The sequence below is a fragment of the Oncorhynchus tshawytscha genome, linkage group LG07, assembly GCF_018296145.1.
Source record: "Oncorhynchus tshawytscha isolate Ot180627B linkage group LG07, Otsh_v2.0, whole genome shotgun sequence".
In the NCBI taxonomy this organism is placed as follows: Eukaryota; Metazoa; Chordata; class Actinopteri; order Salmoniformes; family Salmonidae; genus Oncorhynchus; species Oncorhynchus tshawytscha.
This window is the reverse complement of record NC_056435.1, coordinates 47,665,625-47,690,461: the sequence shown is the minus strand read 5'-3', so window position 1 is coordinate 47,690,461 and position 24,837 is coordinate 47,665,625. Positions and strand designations below refer to the sequence as shown.

At 41.7% G+C, this 24,837-nt stretch overlaps 2 protein-coding genes and 1 long non-coding RNA gene across 3 annotated transcripts; 2 read left to right on the top strand and 1 right to left on the bottom strand.

Annotated features, from left to right (window-relative positions):
• Positions 1-88: 88 nt before the first annotated feature.
• On the top strand, positions 89-1,807 carry zgc:152986 (uncharacterized protein LOC101884054 homolog). Its single transcript, XM_024427411.2, has 3 exons — positions 89-195; positions 656-904; positions 1,273-1,807. The coding sequence occupies exons 2-3, from the start codon at positions 673-675 to the stop codon at positions 1,689-1,691; spliced, it is 651 nt and encodes a 216-aa protein (XP_024283179.1). The 5' UTR covers positions 89-195; positions 656-672; the 3' UTR covers positions 1,692-1,807.
• Positions 1,808-2,093: 286 nt separating this feature from the next.
• si:dkey-28n18.9 (sorting nexin-6) lies at positions 2,094-23,062 on the top strand. The gene is made up of 14 exons (XM_024427410.2): positions 2,094-2,262; positions 2,623-2,727; positions 3,128-3,235; positions 3,677-3,737; positions 4,062-4,189; positions 16,975-17,058; positions 17,276-17,350; positions 17,434-17,464; positions 17,599-17,686; positions 19,305-19,344; positions 19,484-19,570; positions 20,097-20,186; positions 20,496-20,561; positions 20,738-23,062. The coding sequence occupies exons 1-14, from the start codon at positions 2,257-2,259 to the stop codon at positions 20,876-20,878; spliced, it is 1,110 nt and encodes a 369-aa protein (XP_024283178.1). The 5' UTR covers positions 2,094-2,256; the 3' UTR covers positions 20,879-23,062.
• On the bottom strand, positions 7,473-18,437 carry LOC112254668. Its single transcript, XR_002954180.2, has 3 exons — positions 18,396-18,437; positions 8,254-8,340; positions 7,473-8,009 (listed from the first exon to the last, which is right to left on the bottom strand). It is a non-coding gene; the product is annotated as an uncharacterized LOC112254668 (long non-coding RNA).
• Positions 23,063-24,837: the final 1,775 nt, after the last annotated feature.

The window sequence follows — 24,837 nt, the reverse complement described above, 5'->3', positions numbered from 1 at the left end:
ATGACAACAGAGTGCCCTCTGGTGGGGGATTCAGACACGACGGGGTTTGCAGGATGACAGGACAGGTGACCCTGTACCTGCCTGGATAAATTGTGGGCGGGGATATTTACAGTGCAGCTGTAAAACATGAACAAGATGCTGGCGGTGGTTCTTTATAGCCTACAAGGCCTAATTGATAGCTGCACTAACCTTTTAGTAGGTACCAGCTGAACTTTGGTGTGTATGTAGTTTGTCAAAAATAATCTTCTAAATATTCCGAGGAGGGAGACGACTTTGAACACGACCGTGGCTGCTGCTTATTTACTAGACCTGGCATGCTATTAGCTCACTAGCTACTAATGCCAGCATTAGCAAGCCGTGTAACTAGTGAAAGCAGAGAATCCACATTTTGATGATTAGCCTAGTTTGACACCAACATTTGTGTGTATACAATTTATACCCCAATACAGCGTTATGCAACTGTGTGTGTGTTGCCTGAAGACATCATATGCTTATGTACAATGTTGGTATGCTGACATGAAGCTTGTACATTTAACTTGGCTTTTGTGTGGTTACGAGCGGGACACCACTCCTACTAGAGTTACAGTGAAGAATAACTAACTGTGTGTTACATTGAAAAACATCGTTTTTCTTAGACTTCATGTCTTCACTGCAGCAGGTACAGTATAGGCAATGCGACATCTTTCCTCTGGGATGCTGCTACTGGACTCGTTGTGGTGTGTTGTGTTCCTATGGCCCTGTGACTCTGAGACTACTACTAGAGACTACTATGAGGTGCTGGGTGTTCCACAGTCTGCCACTGACAGGCATGTCAAGAAGACCTTCCATAAACTGGCCATGACATACCACCCAGACAGGAACAAAAGTCCCAATGCAGAGAAGATTTTCAGGGAGATAGCTGAAGGTAAGGTCCTAGGCTCACAACTTTATTTTTCTCTCTTTGATCAGTAAGAGCTGAATATATATCGTACTGTATGTAATAAAATATGTCTTTGTATGTGCTAATATATCTTGATAATTTTAAGATAAAGCTGACATTCTTTGCAAAGAGTGTGTTGCAACCAATACCTGCAGACAGTGGCAGGTTGTTTTGTCTCATACTGCACTGCACTCAGACCACTAAAACACCACATTAACCTTTCAGAATAGGCTACCTGTTTTAAGCTCTGGTAATGTAGCAATGTGTTCTGGGTAATTGTGTGAGTGAATGGACTGAGAGACTTCAGAGCTGCCAGTGCTATGGTAACAGAGTGCTCCTCTCTCCACTTCAAGCATATGAGGTGCTCTCAAACGAGGAGAAACGGATGCGGTATGACCAGATGGGTCATGAGGCCTTCCAGACTGAGGGGGAGGATGGGGGTAAAGAGGACTGGGCTAGGGATGGAGGGGGCCAGGGCTCCTTCTACTTTAACCTGGAGGAGCTGTTCCAGGGCCTGAATATGGACGAGGACCCCTTTCTGGAGGATGTGGGGGACTCCTGGAGCTTCCTGTTGGGGGGAGAGGATGAGGATGACCTCCATGAGTATCAGGCCTTCCTGGGTAGCAGCTTCTTTGACCTCTCGGGGGATCCCTCTAGCCAGATGGGGCTGGGGGACCATGAGGAGGGGTTTGGGGAGCAAGAGGGACAGCAGTCCTGCTGGAAGAAAACACATACAGACAGCAGTGTTGAGGAAGTGTGTGAGGGGGCATGATCTATCTATGTTTTCATGGGCTCATATAATGTTTTCAGTCAGATGGGTTGAATGTGCAATAAAGTCAGTGCCCTTACATTGATTATGTCTGGTGTTGATTCTGTCACATAACAGCACATAGCACCTGTGTTCCATAGTATAAAGTGGACATTGGAAACGTTATATACTATTGAATGAGCTGTGCTACTTTTATGGCCCAAAATAAGTTCCAGTAGTTTACCAGTCTGTAGTGTTGACTGAGGGGAACTCTATGGTCAGTTCTCCTATCTTTCCTGTACGGGTGTGGCCGTGGTCCAGACATATGAGTTACTCAGTAACACATTGTTACTCCCCTCTCTGTTTTTCCCTGCACCAGCACTTTCTTTGGTTTGGCTGTCCCCCCCCCTCTCACTCCTGCACTTTGACCTAAAGGAAATCCTGTGCCTCTTCAGTAGTTAGTGTGTCTCTGTTTGTGCACCGCTGCCGTTAGGAGACAAAGGATCTGTGCTTTTATATTTGTATCAAATTTACAGTTTTACCACACTAAAGACGTTGAGGGAGTGACTGCACATACAGTAGTTAGAAAATGATGGTAAGTCTGATGTGTAGTATGTTGTAGTCTGATTAGACAGTTTATCTACGGTTCCTGATCATCATGTGATAGGCTGTCTGCCAGAGACACACCTTATGCATTTTACATTTTAGCTGTGAAGATAATTTAAAACGCTAAAATTAATCATACTGCAAGTATTGGAATGCTGATGTTTTTGTAAACCTGAAAGTGTACTTTTGTGAGGGTGTGGTAATAATGGACATTTATCAGCGCATGTGCAGGATGATAAACTACTTTAAGTTAAATGGCATTCAATAGTTGTAGCAATAACCATGTCTCATGATGAATGCTTTCTGGTGTTGTTTGGAGTCTGACAGAAATGATTGTTGTTGATTTCAGGAGGAGGCTAGAGAGGGGTCACTTAGTGTGAGTGCCCAAACTATCCGGGTCACTGAGGCCGTGAGAGACGGGGATGCACTGACCTTCATAGTCATATCCCAGAAGGTAAGTAGTGTTCAGAGATAAATTAAATGGTCTTGCAGCGTAATGTTGCCACTATTTTGGAGAATGACTGATTGTCAGAACCCCAGTCATTGGGACCTTAAAGCTTTGAAGAGAGCCATTAACTGAAGTCATTCAGTAATGGTATAGTGCACAATTATGGTATATACTATACATTGGTCAGTTTCTTATTTCCTTTGTTGGATACAGTGACTATAAAGTTAGTATTTTTTCTCAGTGCCTGTTATTGTGTCCACATGTACTATAGCATCAGGAGGTTTTTAATGGCGTGCATGAATACTGTACCAAATGCACTTGTTTCCTGTTTGACTGTTGTGACATGTTCTCTCTGTCTGTCTGTCTGTCTGTCTGTCTGTCTGTCTGTCTGTCCGCCCCCCCCCAGTTGTCAGGCAGTGGGGAATACCATGTGGCTAGGACTCATGAGGACTTTCAGTGGTTGCAGCAGTGTTTGTTCTCTCAGGAGGTGGTGCCTGGGATACTGGGTGTCATTGTTAGTATCCCACCTCTTCCTATCTACACCTGACACATGATCGAATCCTGACACTGACCCTAACTAGCAAACCTATAAGCTTCAACAGTGACTATACAGTACCAGTCTAAAGTTTGGACACACCTATTCATTCAATGTTTTTTCTTCATTTTTCTATTTTCTACATTGTAGAATAATAGTGAAGACATCAGCTATGAAATAACACATATGGAATCATGTAGTAACCAAAACAGTGTTAATCAAAATATATTTTAGATTTTTCAAAGTAGCCACCCTTTGCCTTGAAGACAGCTTTGCACACTCTGCATTCTCTGATATACCACGGATGTCAGCCAATTCAGGGCTCAAACCATTTCAAAATGTAGCTCAATGTAGGCTATACACCATTGCATTGGGAATTCAAGCCTCATAAAAAAATACCACTGTGACTTCTCTCTCTAGTTTCCTCCTCTACCAGCCAAGCCTCAGTTGAATGCACCAGCCAAAGTTCTGAAACAACTTGGTATGTATTGGCAACAAATATATCGCTTACAGCCCTGACCCAATGTACCTGACATCACACAGATATTTATCAATGCTTGCTAACAATGTGTTTTATTAACAGATATTAAGTTATTTTGATAATTTGTTACAAATAATTATGTTGTATCATTAATATGTGAAAAACATTTAAAAATATATATATATACATAACTTACATCCAATGAAACTCTACAGTGTTATGTATTGGTCAGTTTCTTGTCTGATATTGTATGAGTGGCCATACCAATGTTTTTATATTGGTTTGAAGTGAAAGATTTGGCTGTCTCACTGGTCTGTTGTGTAGGTTTCTTGGCCATGGGGGAGGACTGGCGTATGTACTGCATGGCACTGGAGACCTATCTCCAGCAGGTGGCAGCACACACCACGCTCAGCAAGAACAAATGCCTGGAGAACTTCCTCACTAGCTCAGAGGTGTGTTATTACCACAAAACCCTCTTTTCATTCTCCAGCTGTTTAATCCTACCCTTTTCTCAATGTCCTATCCTCCTGTTCAGTTTGAGTCCAATCATCTCCATGTGTTTGACCTGTGTCTTTACCAATAATGACCTGTGCTTCCAATTGGCCAGCTCCAGTTGTTTGTCTTGTACTTTGTAACATGATGCATTTAGTAACTAGGGATAATTGAGTTTCCACACATTGTTTAAGAGACTGGCAAACAGTTTATTCACAAAGTTTATCAGTAACGTTTATCAGCATAGGGCCCTTGCCCATTGGCTACATACAGTGAATTTGGAAAGTATTCAGACAGCCTTATTCTAAAATGGATTAAATATTTTTTTCCCCTCATCAATCTACACACATTACTCCATAATGACAAAGCAAAAACAGGTTTTTAGAAATGTTTGCACATTTATTTAAAATTAAAAAACTGATATCACATGTCCATAAGTATTCAGACCCTTTACTCAGTACTTTGTTGAAGCACCTTTGGCAGCGATTACAGCCGTGAGTCTTCTTGGGTATGACACTACAAGCTTGGTACACCTGTATGTGGGAAGTCTCTTCCACTTTTCTCTGCAGATCCTCTCAAGCTCTGTCAGGTTGGATGGGGAGTGTCGCTCCACAGCTATTTTCAGGTCTCTCCAGAGATGTTCAATCAGGTTCAGGTCCGGGCTCTGGCTGGGCCACTCAAGGACATTCAGAGACTTGTCCCAAAGCCACCCCTGCGTTGTTTTGGCTGTGTGCTTAGGGTCGTTGTCCTGTTGGAAGGGGAACCTTCACCCCAGTCTGAGGTCCTGAGCAGATTTTCATCAAGGATCACTCTGTACTTTATTCCGTTGATATATCCCTTGGTCCTGACTAGTCTCCCAGTTCTGCCACTGAAAAACATCCCCACAACATGATGCTGCCACCACCATGCTTTACCTTAGGGATGGTGCCAGGGTTCAATGTTGGTTTCATCTGACCAGAATATCTTGTTTCTCATGGTCTGAGATTCCTTTAGGTGCCATTTGGAAAACTCCAAGCGGGCTGTCATGTGCCTTTTACTGAAGAGTGGCGTCTGTATGGCCACTCAACAATAAAGGCATGATTGGTGGAGTGCTGCAGAGATGGTTGTCCTTCTGGAAGGTTCTCCCATCTCCACAGAGGAATTCTAAGCTCTGTCAGAGTGACCATTGTGTTCTTAGTCACCTCTCTGACCAAGGCCCTTCTCCCCCAATTACTCAGTTTGGCCGGACAGCCAGCTCTAGGAAGTCTTGGTGGTTCCAAACTTCTTCCATCTATGAATTATGGAGGCCACTGTTTTCTTGGGGACCTTCAATGCTGCAGACATCTTTTGGTATCCTTCCCCTTGCCTCGACACAATCGTGTCTTGGAGCGCTACAGACAATTCCTTCGACCTCATGGCTTGGTTTTTGCTCTGACATGCACTGGCAACTGTGGGATCTTATATAGACAGGTGTGTGTCTTTCCAAATCATGTCCAATCAATTGAATTTACCACAGATCGACTCCAATCAAGTTGTAGAAACATAAGGACGTGTCAAAAAACACATGATCTTACTCAGCCAAGATGTTGTAGTGACCTTGCTTTATAAGCGTGGATATCGACTCGAGCATGCTTCTGTGGCACAGTTGATTTCCACAGGGCTACGGCCCTGAAAGCTGAAGGTTCGAGCCGCACTCCCTTCCTGTTTCATTACAATTTATTAAGAAGCTGTAGATAGATGGCCGTCTGATTTGGGTCTATAGGAGTGTGCTGAAGTAGACCATTGTAGGATCTGACTTTGACAAATGACAATGTTGTCTGTATCTAAACAAGGGCAAGAGAACAGACCTCAGAAACATTTCACACACTGCACTAAAGAGTAGCTTCAGTCGATGTCATTGTTAGACTGATTTTCACAATGTGTGATTTCTCCATTACACCAAAGAGAAAGTAGTTAATTGGTTTTGACAAAAGGTTGAGGTTGTATTCACAGAGATTGTTGTCTGTGACACACTCTTATAAACATTTTTTAATCTGTTTTTATATGGTCAATGTGGAGAAAGACGAATTACTCAGGGTGCACCAGATATTTGTCAGAAAGATACTGGTTGAAAAAAATGTCTGAAGTTCTCCTTTTTTATTTCAAAGAAGTTTACAGATCAAAAAATAATTGCACAACAGCAATATAAAAAAGGAACTAGGTCAACTTACAGCCATATACAGCGCTTTGTGTCTCTGCCACATAAAGACAAACATGTCTTCTTGTTACTTCACTAATCTTACACATCTCTTCTCTAGAGTGTTTGGTTGATTAACATCTGATCTCCTGTGAACAGTTCAGCACAAAACGTGTCTTACCGAGGTGGAGAGTGAAACATATTTACAGAAATGTGTGTCAGATAAAACCACATTATACTGGACACAATATGAGATCTCTCTGCAGTATAAGGCTGGCCAGCTGTAGGCCTACTGTATTGTGGCTGTAGGATCAAATCAAATCAAATCAAATTTATTTATATAGCCCTTCGTACATCAGCTGATATCTCAAAGTGCTGTACAGAAACCCAGCCTAAAACCCCAAACAGCAAGCAATGCAGGTGTAGAAGCACGGTGGCTAGGAAAAACTCCCTAGAAAGGCCAAAACCTAGGAAGAAACCTAGAGAGGAACCAGGCTATGTGGGGTGGCCAGTCCTCTTCTGGCTGTGCCGGGTGGAGATTATAACAGAACATGGCCAAGATGTTCATAAATGACCAGCATGGTCGAATAATAATAAGGCAGAACAGTTGAAACTGGAGCAGCAGCACAGTCAGGTGGAAGTTGAAACTGGAGCAGCAGCATGGCCAGGTGGACTGGGGACAGCAAGGAGTCATCATGTCAGGTAGTCCTGGGGCATGGTCCTAGGGCTCAGGTCAGTTGAAACTGGAACAGCAGCATGGCCAGGTGGACTGGGGACAGCAAGGAGTCATCATGTCAGGTAGTCCTGGAGCTCAGGTCCTAGGGCTCAGGTCCTCCGAGAGAGAGAAAGAAAGAGAGAAGGAGAGAATTAGAGAACGCACACTTAGATTCACACAGGACACCGAATAGGACAGGAGAAGTACTCCAGATATAACAAACTGACCCCAGCCCCCGACACATAAACTACTGCAGCATAAATACTGGAGGCTGAGACAGGAGGGGTCAGGAGACACTGTGGCCCCATCCGAGGTCACCCCGGACAGGGCCAAACAGGAAGGATATAACCCCACCCACTTTGCCAAAAGTAGCATCTGCCTATCTTGATGCTGGCGTACTCTGTTTCTCCACTTCTCTAGACTTACTGCTGCTTTCCGCTTTCCTTTCATGTGGTCGATGGTGGAGTATGTCACTGAGGGATTCTCCGATAGAGAGGGACAATTACAAACACAAGATACATTCAGAGAAACTGCGTGCGCTGCTGCTAAAATCTAGAATTCTCAGTGTAATGTGACGTGCATTATTTTACCTCATCTTTTTGCTTTCCTCCTGTTTGGCTCCCACTATTTTTCTTCTCTGTGTTTTTCTTCCATAGGGGTCAAGGGATTCACTTTCTGAACTCATAACAATGACAACAATATTTTTCATCTGGCAGTTTTAACTGTGTGTGAAAGAAGTACCTTTGTTCCTCTTGTACATGTACAGAGCCACTCCAGCGATGGTCAGTATGACTGGTAGAACAGACAGTAAGATGTAGAGGATTGTATTGGGGTCAGAGGATGAAGGTTGAGCTTCTCCTGAAGTCCCCCTGAGTTCCTTCCCGGACATGAACATGTTCTGTCAGTGTAGCTGAGATGGCAGGGGAAGTTGCATGAGTGCTCCAGCAAAGGATTACTTACACTTATGCAGTAGAGACTAAGAGAGCAGGCTTGGTCATGTGATTTATTACAGATGTAATTTGATGGTTGAAACATCATTTGAGATTGTCAGACAGAGCAGTGAAAATGTAACTTTTGACAGATATACAGTCTGAATATATAAGGATTTTGCTAGAATATCTAGCTCATATAGTAGAATTTCAGTTTGTACTAACCTTGAGGTGAAGTTGTTATGACATTTGTGGTGGCGTGTCCTTTGGGTTGATCTGTTGAGTGTTTGGTGGTAGTGGGTTGATCTGTTCCTAACCAAGGAAGTTATCATTAGTGTAGTTAGTTAAAATAGTTTTGAAATAGTTTAACATGGCAATGAGCCAAAAATAGTAATAATGTCTATTTCAGCCACACCCATTGCTGACAGGTAATGTTTCTGTTTCAACATGACATGACAATGCCTCCGTGCACAATGCGAGGCCCATAAATAAATAGTTTATCGAGATTGGTGTGAAAGAACTTGACTGGCCTGCACAGAGCCCTGATCAGCACGCTTCTCCCTACTTCCACTCTCAATGCAGCTGCAATGAATGAGTAGCCAAGTGTATCGACAGCTCTGTGTTTTATTATTATCAGCAGCTCATCATGTGTATTTTAATATGGAGGAGTATTTCACTTTCTCTGGTCATAGGAACAACATGAATTTGTGCATGAGGCAGATACGGTGCGACTCGAGTTTCACCATCAGGTGGAAGACTGTCCCCTCTCTCTGGTCAGTCTCACAGGAGGAAAAGGAGAGAGCAAAGACTGTGAGAGGTGGACCCCTCTGCTTCTCTCTCTCTCTCTCCTCTGAAACTAATGCAGTGTTCAAAACAACTCAGAAATCTTAGACTTCAATACGTTGGAGACAACTGGTAACTATGGAAAAGGGGAGATCCGTCTGGGAAAAATAGTTTAACAGTTATCCAACTCTGAATTCCAAGTTAGAAACTCTTTCTAGAGATCTGACTTTGACGCTGACGTCATGGTTTGACCCCCCCCTCCCCTATTTCCCAGTTGTCTTGAAAGCACCGTGACCAGCATATGTAGGTACCATCAATCCAGTCAAATAAAAAAGCAAACTATTTGTAAATTATTTGAATTTATGCCCAGCTGTGCCTCAAAAGTGCTACACCAACTGATCTATTTCATTACTAAAGCTTGAGTTTTGCAATATATACTTGCCCACAAATATAAACTCAACATTTAAAGTGTTGGTCCCATGTATCATGAGCTGAAATAAAATATCCCAGACATTTTCTATCTGCACAAAAAGCTTATTTCTCTAAAATGTTGTTCACAAACTTGTTTACATCCCTGTTAGTGAGCATTTCTCCTTTGCCAAGATAATCCACCCACCCACCATATCAAGAGTTGATTAAAAGGCATGATCATTACACAGGTGCACCTTGTGCTTGGGACAATAAAAGGCCACTCTAAAATGTGCAGTTTTTTCACACAACACAATGCCACAAAAGTATCAAGTTTTTAAGGAGCTCGCAATTGGCATGCTGACTGTAGGAATGTCCATCAGATCTGTTTCCAGAGAATCTAATGATAATTTCTCTAACGTTGTTTTAGAGAATTTGGCAGTACATCCAACTGTGAAGTGTGCCCTTCACAGATTAATCCTGGTTTCAACTGTACCAGGCAGCCAGTGCGTATGGCATCGTATTGGTGAGCGGTTTGCTGATGTTAACGTTGTGAACAGAGTGCCCCTTTGTGGCGATGGGTATGGGCAGGCATAAGCTACAAACAACGATGGCAACTTGAATGCACAGAGATACCGTAACGAGATCCTGAGGCCCATTGTCGTGGCATTCATCCACCGCCATCACCTCATGTTTCAGAATGATAATGCACGGCCCCATGTCACAAGAATCTGTACACAATTCTTGGAAGCTTAAAATGTCCCAGTTCTTCCATGGCCTGCATATTCACTGGATCGACGTGTACGACACCGTGTTCCAGTTCCCGCCAAGATCCAGCAACTTCACACAGCCATTGAAGAGGAGTGGGACAACATTCCACAGGCCACAATCAACAGCGGGATCATCTCTGTGCGAAAGAGATGTCTCGCTGCATGAGGCAAATGGTGGTTATACCAGATACTGACTGTTTTTCTGACCCACACCCTTTTTTTTAAGGCATCTGTGACCAACAGATGCATCTGTATTCCCAGTCATGTAAAATCCATAGATTAGACTAATGAATTTATATAAATTGCCTGATTTCCTTATGAACTGCCACAAAAGTCTTTGAAATTGTTGGGTTTTATATTTTTGTTCAGAGTAATATGGTCTGAGAAGAACAACATTGGCAGGCCAGGCATATAGACAATATGCTGTGATAATGTATTAGACCTACTGCACAAACCTCATTCCTACAGAACTGTTTTTATTAGGTTAACATCATTTTTTTAAAGTCATGTTAAAAAACAAATCTGAGCAGTAGATCTTGCCTTTCTTTTTGATTGTGAAAGTGACCTTGAATCAGAATAGGTTGGTGACCACTGATGTATAGAGACTTTTGTGATAACATCATGTATGTGTTGATTTGCCAAAATGATGAGATTATGATCATCAATGGCTGACCTTTAACAATGAGTCGGATGTTTTGAAATTGAGTGTCACTGATTCTACACATGTAATCTTCCTGATCCCATTGGTGAGGTTTGAGAGGAGTATTAAACATCTTCACCCTGTTTTTTCTGGGTTGATAGTCTGAGTTCTGTCTATCTCTGACTTTAGACCATGTGAAGCTGGAAGATAAATTAGCAACGTAAGCCCCTCGGCTCTCGTTTTTGGTCGACCTTATGAGTGTACAATTACTGTTCACTTCGGGACCTGAAACGCCCCATAATTCAATTCTCAATGATTGTACATCCGCTAAGGAAAGTTTGCCAAAACATAAAACCTCAACGTCAATATGGAGAAGTTAACATATGTAAGTAAAAAATCAAGTAAATAAGTTAGAAATTGTGCTACTAATGAACATGGGACACAAACACGTATCGTTAAAGTAGTGACATTTTTGTTTGGTTAGCTTTTGGAAATTGTAGAAATAAAACATTTTCCTTCAGAAGTTCCAGCTGAGCAGGCTAACGCTAGTTAGCTAATTCATTTGCTAGCTATCATACAGTAGGCGTATATTAATAATTATATATTTAATGTACGTAGACATGCAATCATAATTGACTGTAGCGCATATAAAACACCCACAAGCTACCAGTGGCTGAAAACAATCATTGCGGGATGAAAGAGCGATGAATTTCTGGGCAAGGGCGGTCCATTTAAAAATCATTCCTCCCTCGCCCTGCACTTCTGATGACGTCCACTTTAATTTGAGGGGAGAGGGTGTGTCTGTTAAGTGTTTGGAATACAGCCCAAGTCTCAAGGCTTAAAAATCCTTCTTTACCCTGGCTCCTCCCATTCGTCTACTCTTATTGAAGTGAATTTAACAGGTTACCACAATAAGGGATCATAGCTTTCACCTAGATTTACCTGGTCACGGAAAGAGCAGGTGTTCCTAGTGTTTTGTACACTCAGTGACTATATATAGTGCCTTCAGAATGTATTTAAAAAAAATTTAACTAGGCAAGTCAGTTAAGAACAAATGCTTATTTACAATGACTGCCTAGGAACAGCGGGTTAACTGTCTTGTTCAGGGGCAGAACGTCAGATTTTTTTCCAATGTCAGCTTGGGGATTCAATCTAGCAACCTTTCGGTTACTGGCCCAAAGCTCTAACCACTTGGCTACCTGCCACCCCTTCACTTATTCCATATTTTGTTGTGTTACGGCCTGAATTCAAAATAGATTACATCTATTTTTTTTCTCACCCATCTACACACAATACCCCATAATGAAAAGTGAAAGTGAAAAGTGAAAATATGTTTTTAGACATTTTGGTACATTTATTGAAAAGAAATACAGAAATATCTCATGTACATAAGTATTCACACCCCTAAGTCAATACATGATATAATCAACTTTGCCAGCAATTACAGCTGTGAGTCTTTCTGGGTAAGCCTCTAAGATTCAAATTGTACAATATTTGCACATTATTCTTTTAAAATTCGTCAAGTTCTGTCAAGTTGGTTGTTGATTAACACTAGACAACCATTTTCAAGTCTTGCCATAGAGTTTCAAGAAAATTTTAATCAAAACTGTAACTAGGCAACTCAACGTTGTCTTGGTAAGCAACTCCAGTGTATATTTGGCCTTGTGTTTGAGGTTATTTTCCTGCTGAAAGGTGAATTTGTCTCCCAGTGTCTGTTGGAAAGCAGACTGAACTAGGGTTTCCTCTAGGATTTTGCCGGTGCTTAGCTCTACTGTGTTTATTTTTATCCACCCCAAAAACTCTCTAGTACTTGCCGATAGCATGCACATCCATAACATGATGCAGCCACCATCATGCTTCAAAATATGAAGAGTGGTACTCAGTGATGTGTTGGTTTTGCCCCAAACATAACACTTTGCATACATGGATACTATAGTATTATTCCATCTGAAACTTGTTCACTTGTTCACTGAGGATAACTCTGGTGCAAACATGTTCACTGATGATAACTCTGATGCTATATATATATATATATATATATATATGATCTATATATATATATATATGATCTCTGTGGTAACTTGTATCTGCATAGGGTGAACTCTAATTACTCTCAAAAATGTTTTATGGTCCTATCAGGAATTCTGTCATATTTACATTGGTCTCATCCCCCACACTAGCCTCTAAATGCTGTGACACCCTGTGGAGATTGGGCCTTGGTGGTCAGGTTGCACTGTAAACTTGGTATAGTTTGATTGATTGGTCAATGGTGGTTGGTCTTTGATTGAAAGGTTACGCCTTCAGATGTTATAAATGGAATGAAATGCCTTTGTTTTCTCTCTTATCCTGTATCCAGTATCCTAGGCTTCTAGGACTCTGGCCTACTAAGCTTCTCTTTGTCCATGCTTTGCCTGTAAATTAACTTTACAATCTATATGCCGAGAATAATCCTTTGTTAATGTCAGTATTGCCTCATAACTTAAGCTTTATGTCTTGTATGTGAACCCATTCATTTTGCAAAGTTATTAAATAATACTTGCTTTGATATTCACTTCTCATGACCATTCGTTGATCTTAGTCAGGTAAATGCAGAAGATTTGATTGCACATGGTTCAACTGCAGTCTCTTGCATATTGCTAATTATCTTTATGGTCTCAGATAAACATTTGAATAGGCTAATTACTTAGTCTTATCATATACACTGTATATACACATGTCAAATATTACTGCCCACTACAGGAGCACAGACTGGCCTGTGTAGGCAGTGATCTCCTGCTGTGGGTTGTTAGTTCCTGACAGAGTACAGCTTGCAAATGCAGAGTGTAAAAATCTTTAGATTACGTTTCAAATTCAGGATTCTGCATGTACTGTGTCTGTAGGCAATCAAATATGCAACTAGAACCTCATAACAGAATCCTTTGCAGTTGCACTGATGATCAAATGAAATGTTAAGCTCTTACTTTTAACAGCTAAGCAAGGGCACTGTTTGTTACACAAACTGACAGTTAAATGAATGTCGTGATAAATACAGCAGATAAACGCAACAAGTAATGCATCTTGTGCTTGTGATTCTTCAGATGTACTGTTTTAGTCTGCAATATATTCTACTTTGTATCTTTCAACAGCACATACAGTATAGTGTACGTGGTGTATATTGTTTTTTGCATACACCTTATCTGATTTATTTTGTAAGTTGTTTGTCTCCATTACATGAAATACCCCACATGTGTAAAGATACTCTACCTGCAGTGATTTGAAGGAAAGAGCTGATCAGGCACTGAGGTCCACATGACTACTGTGTCCTGATGTTGAGAGATACAGTATGCTGTAAACCAAAATAGACTGTTCAGTGTGTTTTAAGTGTTAAAAGAAACAGCAATAACATACTCCTCCCCCCTGTGAGTGTTAACTCTGCTAATCTGATAATGGTATTTCAGTACTGTATGAGTAACAGTAGTCATAGAAATAGACTGGATTGTATGAGGACCATCAGCACCACCTGCCTCTCAGCCCACATCCTGTTCCAGGTCTCTCTAACAGGCCTTTCTCTTTCTTCTCTAAATAGTCATATTCCTCTTATTATGGTCAACTCTTCTCAAAATGAAGTGTGTCAATGTAGGAGATGATTATCTGACAATGGCATTATTTTGCATTGTAGTATCCATGTGCACCCACCACTGCGTGGCCAAATATGACTCCAACATCATCATTAAGTTTGCTGATGACACAACAGTGGTAGGCCTGATCACCGACAATGATGACATAGCCTATAGGGAGGTCAGAGACAACAACCTCTCTCTCAATGTGAGCAAGACAAAGGAGCTGATCGTGGACTACAGGAAAAGGCGGGCCAAGCAGGCCCCCATTAACATCGACGGGGCTGTAGTGGAGCGGGTCAAGAGTTTCAAGTTCCTTGGTATCCACATCACCAACAAACTATTATGGTCCAAACACAACAAAACAACTGTGAAGAGGGCACAACAACACCTTTTTCCCCTCAGGAGACTGAAACAATTTGATATGGGTCCCCAGATCCTCACAAAGTTCTACAGCTGCACCATCGAGAGCATCCTGACCTGTTGAATCACTGCCTGGTATGGCAACTGCTCGGCATCTGACCATAAGGCGCTACAGAGGATAGTACATAAAACCCAGTACATCACTGTGGCCAAGCTTCCTGCCATCCAGGACCTACAGTTGAAGTTGGAAGTTTACATACACCTTGGCCAAATACATTTAACCTCAGTTTTTCACAATTCCTGACATTTAATCCTAGTAACAATTCCATGTCTTAGGTCAGTTAGGGCCACCACTTTATTTTAAGAATGTGAAATGTCAGATTAATAGTAGAGAGAATTATTTATTTCAGCTATTAATTCTTTCATCACATTCCCAGTGGGTCAGAAGTTCACATACACTCAATTAGTATTTGGTAGCATTGCCTTTAAATTGTTTAACTTGGGTCAAACGTTTCGAGTAGCCTTCCACAAGCTTCCCACAATAAGTTGGGTGAATTTTGGCCCATTCCTCCTGACAGAGCTGGTGTAACTGAGTCAGGTTTGTAGGCCTCCTTGCTCACACACGCTTTTTCAGTTCTGCCCACACATTTTCTATAGGGTTGAGGTCAGGGCTTTGTGATGGCCACCCCAATACCTTGGCTTTGTTGTCCTTAAGCCATTTTGCCACAACTTTGGAAGTATGCTTGGGGTCATTGTCCATTTGGAAGACCCATTTGCGACCAAGCTTTAACTTCCTGACTGATGTTGCTTCAATATATCCACATGATTTTCCTTCCTCATTGTGCCATCTACTTTGTGAAGTGCACCAGCCCCTCCTGCAGCAAAGTACCCCCACAACATGATGCTGCCACCCCCGTGCTTCACGGTTGAGATGGTGTTCTTCGGCTTGCAAGCCTCCCCTTTTCCCTCCAAACATAACGATTGTCATTATGGCCAAACAGTTCCATTTTTGTTTCATCAGACCAGAGGACATTTCTCCAAAAAGTACGATCTTTGTCCCCATGTGCAGTTGCAAACCGTAGTCTGGCTTTTTTATGGCGGTTTTGGAGCAGTGGCTTCTTCCATGCAGAGCAGCCTTTCAGGTTATGTCGATATAGGACTCATTTTACTGTGGATATAGATACTTTTGAATCTGTTTCTGCCAGCATCTTCACAAGGTCCTTTGCTGTTGTTCTGGGATTGATTTGCACTTTTCGCACCAAAGTACTTTAATCTCTAGGAGACAGAACGCATCTCCTTCCTGAGCGGTTTGACGGCTGCGTGGTCCCATGGTGTTTATACTTGCATACTATTGTTTGTACAGTTGAACGTGGTACCTTCAGGGTTTTGGAAATTGCTCCCAGGGATGAACCAGACTTGTGGAGGTCTACAATCCTTTTCTGAGGTCTTGGCTGATTTCTTTTGATTTTCCCATGATGTCAAGCAAAGAGGTACTGAGTTTGAAAGTAGGCCTTGAAATACATCCACAGGTACACCTCAAATTATGTCAATTAGCCTATCAGAAGCTTCTAAAGCCATGACATAATTTTCTGGAATTTTCCAAGCTGTTTAATGGCAAATCTTAACCGATTTGCCAAAACTATAGTTTGTTAATTAACAAGAAATTTGTGGAGTGGTTGAAAAAAGAGTTTTAATGACTCCAACCTACGTAAATGTATGTAAACTTCCGACTTCAACTGTATATACTAGGTGGTGTCAGAGGAAAGCCCAAAAAAATGTCAAAGACTCCAATCACCCAAAGCATAGACTGTTCTCTCTGCTACCTCACGGCAAGCGGTACCGGAGCTTCAAGTGTCGGACCAAAAGGCTCCTTGCCAGCTTCTACCCACAAGCCATAAGACTGCTGAACGATTCATCAAATTGCCACCTGGACTATTTATATTGACGCCCCCCCCAATTTGTTTTTACACTGCTGCTACTCGCTGTTTATTATCCATGCATAGTCACTCCACCCCTACATACATGTACAAATGACCTCGACTAACCTGTACCCCCGCACATTGACTCTTTACCGGTACCCCCTGTATATTGCCTCGTTATTGTTATTTTATTGTGTTACTTTTTTATAATTTTTACTTGAGTTTATTTGGTAAATATTTTCTTAAGTCTTTCTTGAACTGCACTGTTGGTTAAGGGCTTGTAAGTAAGAATTTCACAGTAAGGTCTACACCTGTTGTATTCAGCGCATGTGACAAATAAAGTTTGATTCAATGTAATGAAGTGAGTTACTCATACCCTTAATCTGTCCCTTTCGTGCGCGTGTGTGTGTGTGTGTGTGTGTGGGTGTGTGTGTGCATACGTGTGTGCATACGTGGGTGTGCTCCAGCCCCCAGGTCGTCAGAGGGTGAGGAAGGGTATCTTCAATCGCCTGAGCCAGGCCATGGAAGGGATGAGGAAGGAGGGCCACAAGGTACCTCAGTATAATATACTGGACAATCTAAACCTAACCCTGCACCTTCCACATGTCACTCTAAGGACAAACAAGATCTAACCCCATCACATCCATATACATTGACCAGACAATACTGTGTGTTCAGCACAACATCCACAATAGCTGAAAGTGTTGAGAAGATTTGTGTGTTGTCAGATTGTCCAAAGTGAATCAGTACATTCCTTTCTGTCTCCAGGATGTGGATGACTTTTTTCAGACTGAGCGTGATAACAACTTAACCCTCACTGGGTGCTCCAAATCAGCAACAGAGGTTTGTGCTCTGTACCCTCCTCTCTCTCTCTCTTGGCCTGTTTTGGTTGTCTGCAGCCCCTCTTATATCTTCTCTTTTTCCAGAGGTTCATTGATGTGGTGCTGACAGAACAAAGTAAGACATTTTGAGTCAGAGTGAGGTTGCGATCGAGTGTGGTGGCACATGTTGTGTTGTGGCTAAACAAAGTTTTAGAAGTTACATGTGTTTGTGGTTTCTGCTGCGGTTGCTAACCATGTGTGTTTCCCCAGAACTAGCAGTGGCTTGTGGACACTTCTCAACCGCTCTGCATCTCTGTGTGGAGCAGGAAGAAGACTCTGCTGTCCTGGCCTTCTCAAAGTGAGTGAACCACACCATAGATGTCATATTTACATTTACATAGAATAAACCAGAGGTATTCAAAGTTGAGGTTTCGACCCTAACTGCGGTGGGGTTGCCAGAATTAAACAATAGGATAAAGAATATATATATATATATATATATATATTACACACACACATACAGTGGGGCAAAAAAGTATTTAGTCAGCCACCAATTGTGCAAGTTCTCCCACTTAAAAAGATGAGAGAGGCTTGTAAATTTCATCATAGGTACACTTCTACTATGACAGACAAAATTAGATTTAAAAAAAAAGATTTTTAATGAATTTATTTGCAAATTATGGTGGAAAATAAGTATTTGTTCACCTACAAACAAGCAAGATTTCTGGTTCTCACAGACCTGTAACTTCTTTAACCTCTTGGAACTACCGCTCCCGGATCCGGGAGAATTGTCATCAACTGACACTAATTAGCATAACGCAACGGACAAAAAAGATTACTAGAAAATATTCATATTCATGAAATCACAAGTGAAATGTATTGAAACACAGTTTAGCCTTTTGTTAATCACCCTGTCATCTCAGATTTTCAAACAAAATATGCTTTACAGCCAAAGCTAGACAAACATTAGTGTAAGTTTATCGATAGCCTAGCATAGCATTATGCCTAGCTAGCAGCAGGCAGCTTGGTCACGAAAATCAGAAAATAAATCAAATTAAATTGTTTACCTTTGATGAGCTTCAGATGTTTTCACTCACGAGACTCCCAGTTAGATAGTAAATGTTCCTTTTTTCCATAAAGATTATTTTTGTAGCCGAAATAGCTCCATTTGTTCTTCACGTTTGGCTGAGAAATCGACCGGAAATTGCGGTCACGACAACGCAGAAAAATATTCCAAATTAGATCCATAATATCGACAGAAACATGGCAAACTTTTTTTATAAATCAATCCTCAAGGTGTTTTTCAAATATCTATTCGATAATACAGTATATCAACCGGGTCAGTTGGCTTCTTAGTAGGAGCGAGAGAAACAATGGCCGCATTTGTCTATTAGGCACATATCACTCTGAGAGCCACCAGCTGACCACTGACGCAATGTTGTCACTCACGCTCATTTTTCAAAATAAAAGCCTGAAACTATGTCTTGTGACACTAGACACATTAGGGAAGCCATAGAAAAGGAATCTGGTTGATATCCCTTTCACTGCTCAATAGGGACGCATAGGAACGCAGAGGTTTCTAAATAAGAGTCACTTCCTGATTGGATTTTTCTCAGGCTTTCGCCTGCAATATCAGTTCTGTTATACTCACAGACAATATTTTTACAGTTTTGGAAACTTTAGAGTGTTTTCTATCCTAAGCTGTCAATTCTTACTGGTTGGTAGGTGATCAAATACTTATGTCATGCAATAAAATGCAAATTAATTACTTAAAAATCATACAATGTGATTTTCTGGATTTTTGATTCCGTCTCCCACAGTGGAAGTGTACCTATGATAAAAAATTACAGACCTCTACATGCTTTGTAAGTAGGACAACCTGCAAAATCGGCAGTGTATCAAATACTTGTTCTCCCCACTGTATATGGGGGGCTGTTTTTAAAGGGACTCACCTATTCCCCTATTTCATCTTGCAGGATATGTGTCAAGCTGTCTGAGGTCATAGATTCAATCAAGGTAAAATGGCATCCTCACCCTGTGGAAATATACATTTGAACAAACATCAAAAATTCTAAGGAAAAAAGACTGGGAGGTTATTTCACTTGATTTACCACACATGCATTACTATTATGTTTGTATCTTTCTCTGTGGAAAGAGAAACTTTGAGAGTGTTGCTGAGAACAACTTGAGCACTCTGGGGCTGGGGCTGGATCTGGAGTCTCGTTGCCAAGAGGCAGAGAAGGTCAGACATCATCTTTCATTACTAGGGCTGGGAAAAACTCCTTGCCTTAGTGTTAGCTGCTCAGTTATTGGTGAACAAGAACATTGTTAGGTATTAGTGTTGTAACTGTTAGTGCTCACAGTTTGTATTAGGTCATGGTGGAAAAACCTCAACCCATTCAGCTGTCATAGACATAAAAAATTGCACAGGAAACTCTTAACACATATTGTTGATATTAAAGGTCTCCCGAGTGGTGCAGCTGTCTAAGGCACTGCATCTCAGTGCTAGAGGCGTCACTACAGACACCCTAATTCAAATCCAGGCTGTATCACAACCGTCCATTATTGGGAGTCCTATAGATTGGCCCAGTGTCGTCCGGTTTTGGCCGGTGTAGGCCGTCATTGTAAATAAGAATTTGTTCTTAACTGCCTTGTCTAGTTGTTAAATAAAGGTTAAATAAAAAATGTATAAATAAAAAGTTGTTATTAAATATTATCTTTATGGATAAATAAGGTTGATCTTTGAGCCATTTGAGTGTGTTTTGTAGGAGATGCTGTACAGGAGGACCTGTAAGCTTGTGGAGCTAGAAACAGCCAGCAGGAATGCAGAGCGAGCCAAGCCTGTAAAGAAAGCTGCTGTAAGTGTTTTTGTTCACACAGATGGGGACACATCAGGCACTGCTTGTTCCTCATAGGTCAAGCAGGTGTCAGTAGTGCTCTCTCATCTAGAGCCAACTGCTTACATGGTTTGAGACTGTCATTCCTGCATAAAGATGTCCCAGTAAAAAATATAGTTGAATTGGTACTGGTGAACTGCAATACAATTAAACCGTTTTTTACAATTTTTCCAATGTTCACTTATCAGGACTTGACTGTATATTGACTAATAGTTCTGAAACTGTTATGTTTTGCGCTGTGTGAGTGATGTATTTTCCTTTCTGATTCAGATGGACGAATTGAAGGTGGCAGCTGAGAAGGAGTTTGATCATGTATCTGGAGTGGCTAAACAGGAGGTACATACAGTCCACTGGACTGCTGTCTTTCACCTCCAATATTCACTTCATTCTTCAATCCTCTCCTATCAGCTGCTCTTATACGACAGATTGTTGCTTTTTGTCTGCTGAGTTTTGACTGAAATATATGTTCTGTTCTATTTATTCTAAAGTTCAGTGGCGTGTGTGTGTTCCAGATAGCAAGGTTCCACAGTACTCATGTGGAGTTGTTACGCCAGGCTCTGATTCTGTGGTGTGAGAAGCAGCTTGAAACAGCCAGGGACACCTCCTTCCGCTACAGCCAGCACTTGCAGGCCTTCAAAGGGCTGGGGGAGTGACCACCACCAGCCAGACACCCCTCTGACCCACCTGAACACAGTTTGACTGTCTGAGCACCTCACACTAAATATGTACATGCATTGTCTATGTATGCGTCAAACCCTGCTTCCATTTAACTTGTAAATGTAGGGAAATCAGCATAATCCTTATAGCAATAATAACCCAATAGCTTTGTCTCTCTCTCACACAGTCACATACTGTGCCCTCTGTCCAAACCCCCTCCCCCTTCTCCTTAGCAGAGAGAGAGTTGGATTGTCTCTGTCGGTGTTGTGCAATGGTGCAGACATTGAGGAGAGGAGAGAGTTCTGTGCAGCTCTCTAGCCATCGCCACATCAGTAGTAAGGGTCACACAATATAAAGCATGATGAACTGATTGCCCAACTCTCTGGCTGCCTGTGTGTGTTTCTCACTCCAGGGTCATTAATCAGTGTGTTAGACTTCTCCCAAGGACACTCCCACTCTCTCTGTATTCTGACTCTGGGACTGTTCCCTCTGCTCTTCCCTCTGTTTGGTTTATATGCTGATTCAATGACTGTTCTTTCTTCTGGTGCTTCCTCAACTAATTGTGGCTGGGCCCTAAGACAATCCTTCTATTACTGCATGTGAGTGTTCTCTAAATCAAATCAAATCAAATTTATTTATATAGCCCTTCGTACATCAGCTGATATCTCAAAGTGCTGTACAGAAACCCAGCCTAAAACCCCAAACAGCAAGCAATGCAGGTGTAGAAGCACGGTGGCTAGGAAAAACTCCCTAGAAAGGCCAAAACCTAGGAAGAAACCTAGAGAGGAACCAGGCTATGTGGGGTGGCCAGTCCTCTTCTGGCTGTGCCGTGTGGAGATTATAACAGAACATGGCTGTCCAATTCAAAAAGACCACTAACCCTACCCCTTGGCACATGTTTGGATGTGTTATGTATAAGCAATATGGTAATAGTTATGGTAGGCTGGTATTGCTTAAACTTCTTCAACCTCCCAAATCTCCATAAGTGGTTGGGGGTCAATTCTGGGATTGGTCGATCCTATAACTGATCTTTGTGCTGTTCTCTCCCCTGCCTCTCCACTGTGGCTGATCCCTGACTCTTCACTCTATGCTGCGCCCTGTGTGGACTGTTGGCCATATCTATGAGGATGCTGCTGTGTCTTTGAGCTTGTTTGTCTTGGTCTGTAATCTCTGAGTCGTGGGGAGGAGTAAGTCCCATCCCAGTAATCAGGGAGAAAGGAGAACAGGATGTGGTAATCTGACAGTGAAGGAGTGTTTGGACACAGCAGAAATGGTCTTGACATCATACTGTATTCACCCTGTTCTGGAGTCAAGATAACCCAGCCGTAAAGCCCACTGCTGCTCTCAACTGCATTGCAATTCACCTATCCCATTTCAAATACCTGTTTATCCATTTTACTTGCTTGTAAATCTGCATGCTCTGATTTGGTGCATGCATTCAAGATAGTCCCAATCAGACATGCTATTGCATTTATCAGGAGTTGGCTGTATGTTCTAACTATGCATGCATTCTATTGGCATGTTTCCTCACTCTCCCTCTTCCTGTTTACTGGTGTTGCGGTTCCTGTTTACTGCATGTGATTAACTATCAAGGCAATTACATGCAATCCCCTGTTAGCCACTAGCATATGTTTCCCTCCGTAATCTATACAGAGGTCACTGCATCATTGTGCTCGACATGTGGAATCAATTCAATCAGTCTGGAATATATTCTGTGCCTGATGCTGTGAGCACAATTTAATACAGAGCTCTGTTCATTTTGTAAATCTTACCAATAATAAAATTATGCTCAGAAAATCATAATGTGAGAATTCTGAGGTATTTAATAAACCAATGCATTTAACAATTGATTTGACATCAGAATTTTGATTTCAGTTACAACAGTTTTGTGTGTGTTTTTTTGTGATGCTTTTTTAAGTGCTCTTATCCCCATGGCTTTGGTGCCAGTACCAAATCAATTTAATCAATAGCTTAACAGGTTTTATAAGAGACTGTAGTGCTCTAGTAGCTTAGTGTTAGCACACATTGGCTGTCATTCATTTGTTTTTTATATGTAAGTACTTTCCTGCACTAAACATATAACATGATTTGAACACCTCGATGTAGTCGAAGATGCATAACACTGCTGAATACAACAATTCTGATTCTAATGAAATGCACAATAAAGATTTGTGAAGGTATAAGGGTTTTTATTGGCTGTTGATGACTCACTGATTTTTACCTCTGATGTTCTGAAGGCTTAAATCAATATGAGGAATATACTCTGTGTGGATACAAACCACAGATCCTGAAGTATATGGATAAAGATGCATATGCTTCAAGAATACAGATGAGGGAATCCTAATGGTTGTGAGAAGATCAAACTTACTGTTCCTTGGGTGCATCATGATTTGATCATCTGTTCCAGGACCACATTATGCCAGCTGAATAATACAGCAGGGAGCTATATTTCCAAATGGTTTCATACATTATGCTCTAATTAGTGCACATGACTCGTATGCACACACACACAGTGATGAGACGGTTTCTGATACCTGGGAGCATGTGTGACTGTGTGCTCTTCTCAACAAAAACATGCACTTAAGGCTCATTCAGTAAAGTGGCTCATTACTGGTGGGAAGGCAGCAGCACTCAGTGCCCATTCAGCCATGTGGCCCTCTAAAGGCCTGTTTGTCAGCTGCTCATGAAATCAATGGCCTGTCAGAACAAAGTCTATGGGTCTAGCAACCAGGTCTAGGACAGAGCAGTAGGACCAGTCCTAACTGGGCTAAACAAGACCTGGGACAGTGCAAATAGCAGTCCAAAACATGAACAAGGCAAGAACTCAAATGCATACTCCTGGCGCCCATTCTCCTCTATCCTCGTCTCCTTCTCAAAACCAATTGGAGGAGAAGGTCAGAGGGGAGGAACCTCTGGCTTTCTCATCTAATGTGTTTTGAGAAGGAGACGAAGGCGAGAGGGTGGAGGATGGACTTTTGCCCAAATGAGAAAAGTCCTAAGACAGTGAACTAAGTACACTGAACTACTGCCAATTCTAGGAGGGGCTTAATTTGACCCAGGACAACTCTGACCTGGGACTCTCAGGTGTTGAGGCTGTCTTGTTGCACACAACTCAAATAGCCTAGCTTCCATATAGCTGAAACATGGTCTCCCTCAAATGAGCTCCTTCATTAGATGGGATGGGGAAAGACCACCACAGATGAGCAGGTAGACACTGCAGCAGCACCACTATAATCAAAGCGTTTACATAGGGGATGTTTTATGCGTGCCTAATTCCTTCACACTGTGTTAAGTCATATATCTACACAGCGGGATTTATGAGGTCCTCCTTCTCGCTATCTTCTCTGATACTCAGAACACTGTTGGCGCATTGGGGCTGTAACTGAACACGTATTAACGTTTTCCTGTTTTAATAAGGAGCTTTTTACCAGGGTTTTAGACCAAGGGCACATAAATATGTATGAGCATATGCCCAGGTGCTGATTGTGGATTGGTTAGACTGTGCTGTATGTTGGGCATGTGCAGCCTGTATTTTGGTTTACAGTAAATCCCTCATCTATGTCCTGAATCTTCAACATTTACTGTGTTATGACTATAGTTTAAGATATTTAGGCCATTTCACACTGCAAGAAGTCACAATCAATCAATCACATTTTTTGGGCCCTCTTTACATCACAAGTTGTCACAAACAGTAATCCAGCCTAAACCCAAAGTACAAGCAAAGCAGTAGCGAGAGTGAAATGGCCAGGAAGAACTCCTTAGATAGAAGAAACCTAGAGAGGAACATGACAGAGTCAACAGCCTCTGTTCTTAGAACCAGGCTTAAAACAGTTGCTAATTCACTAGTAGGCAACTGCTCAAATTACAAGGAAAATGACAGCATGTTTGCCACTTCTCTTACAAGTTTTCATTTTGAGTTGTGGTTGTACTCTTCTCCAATGTGATTATACAGTAT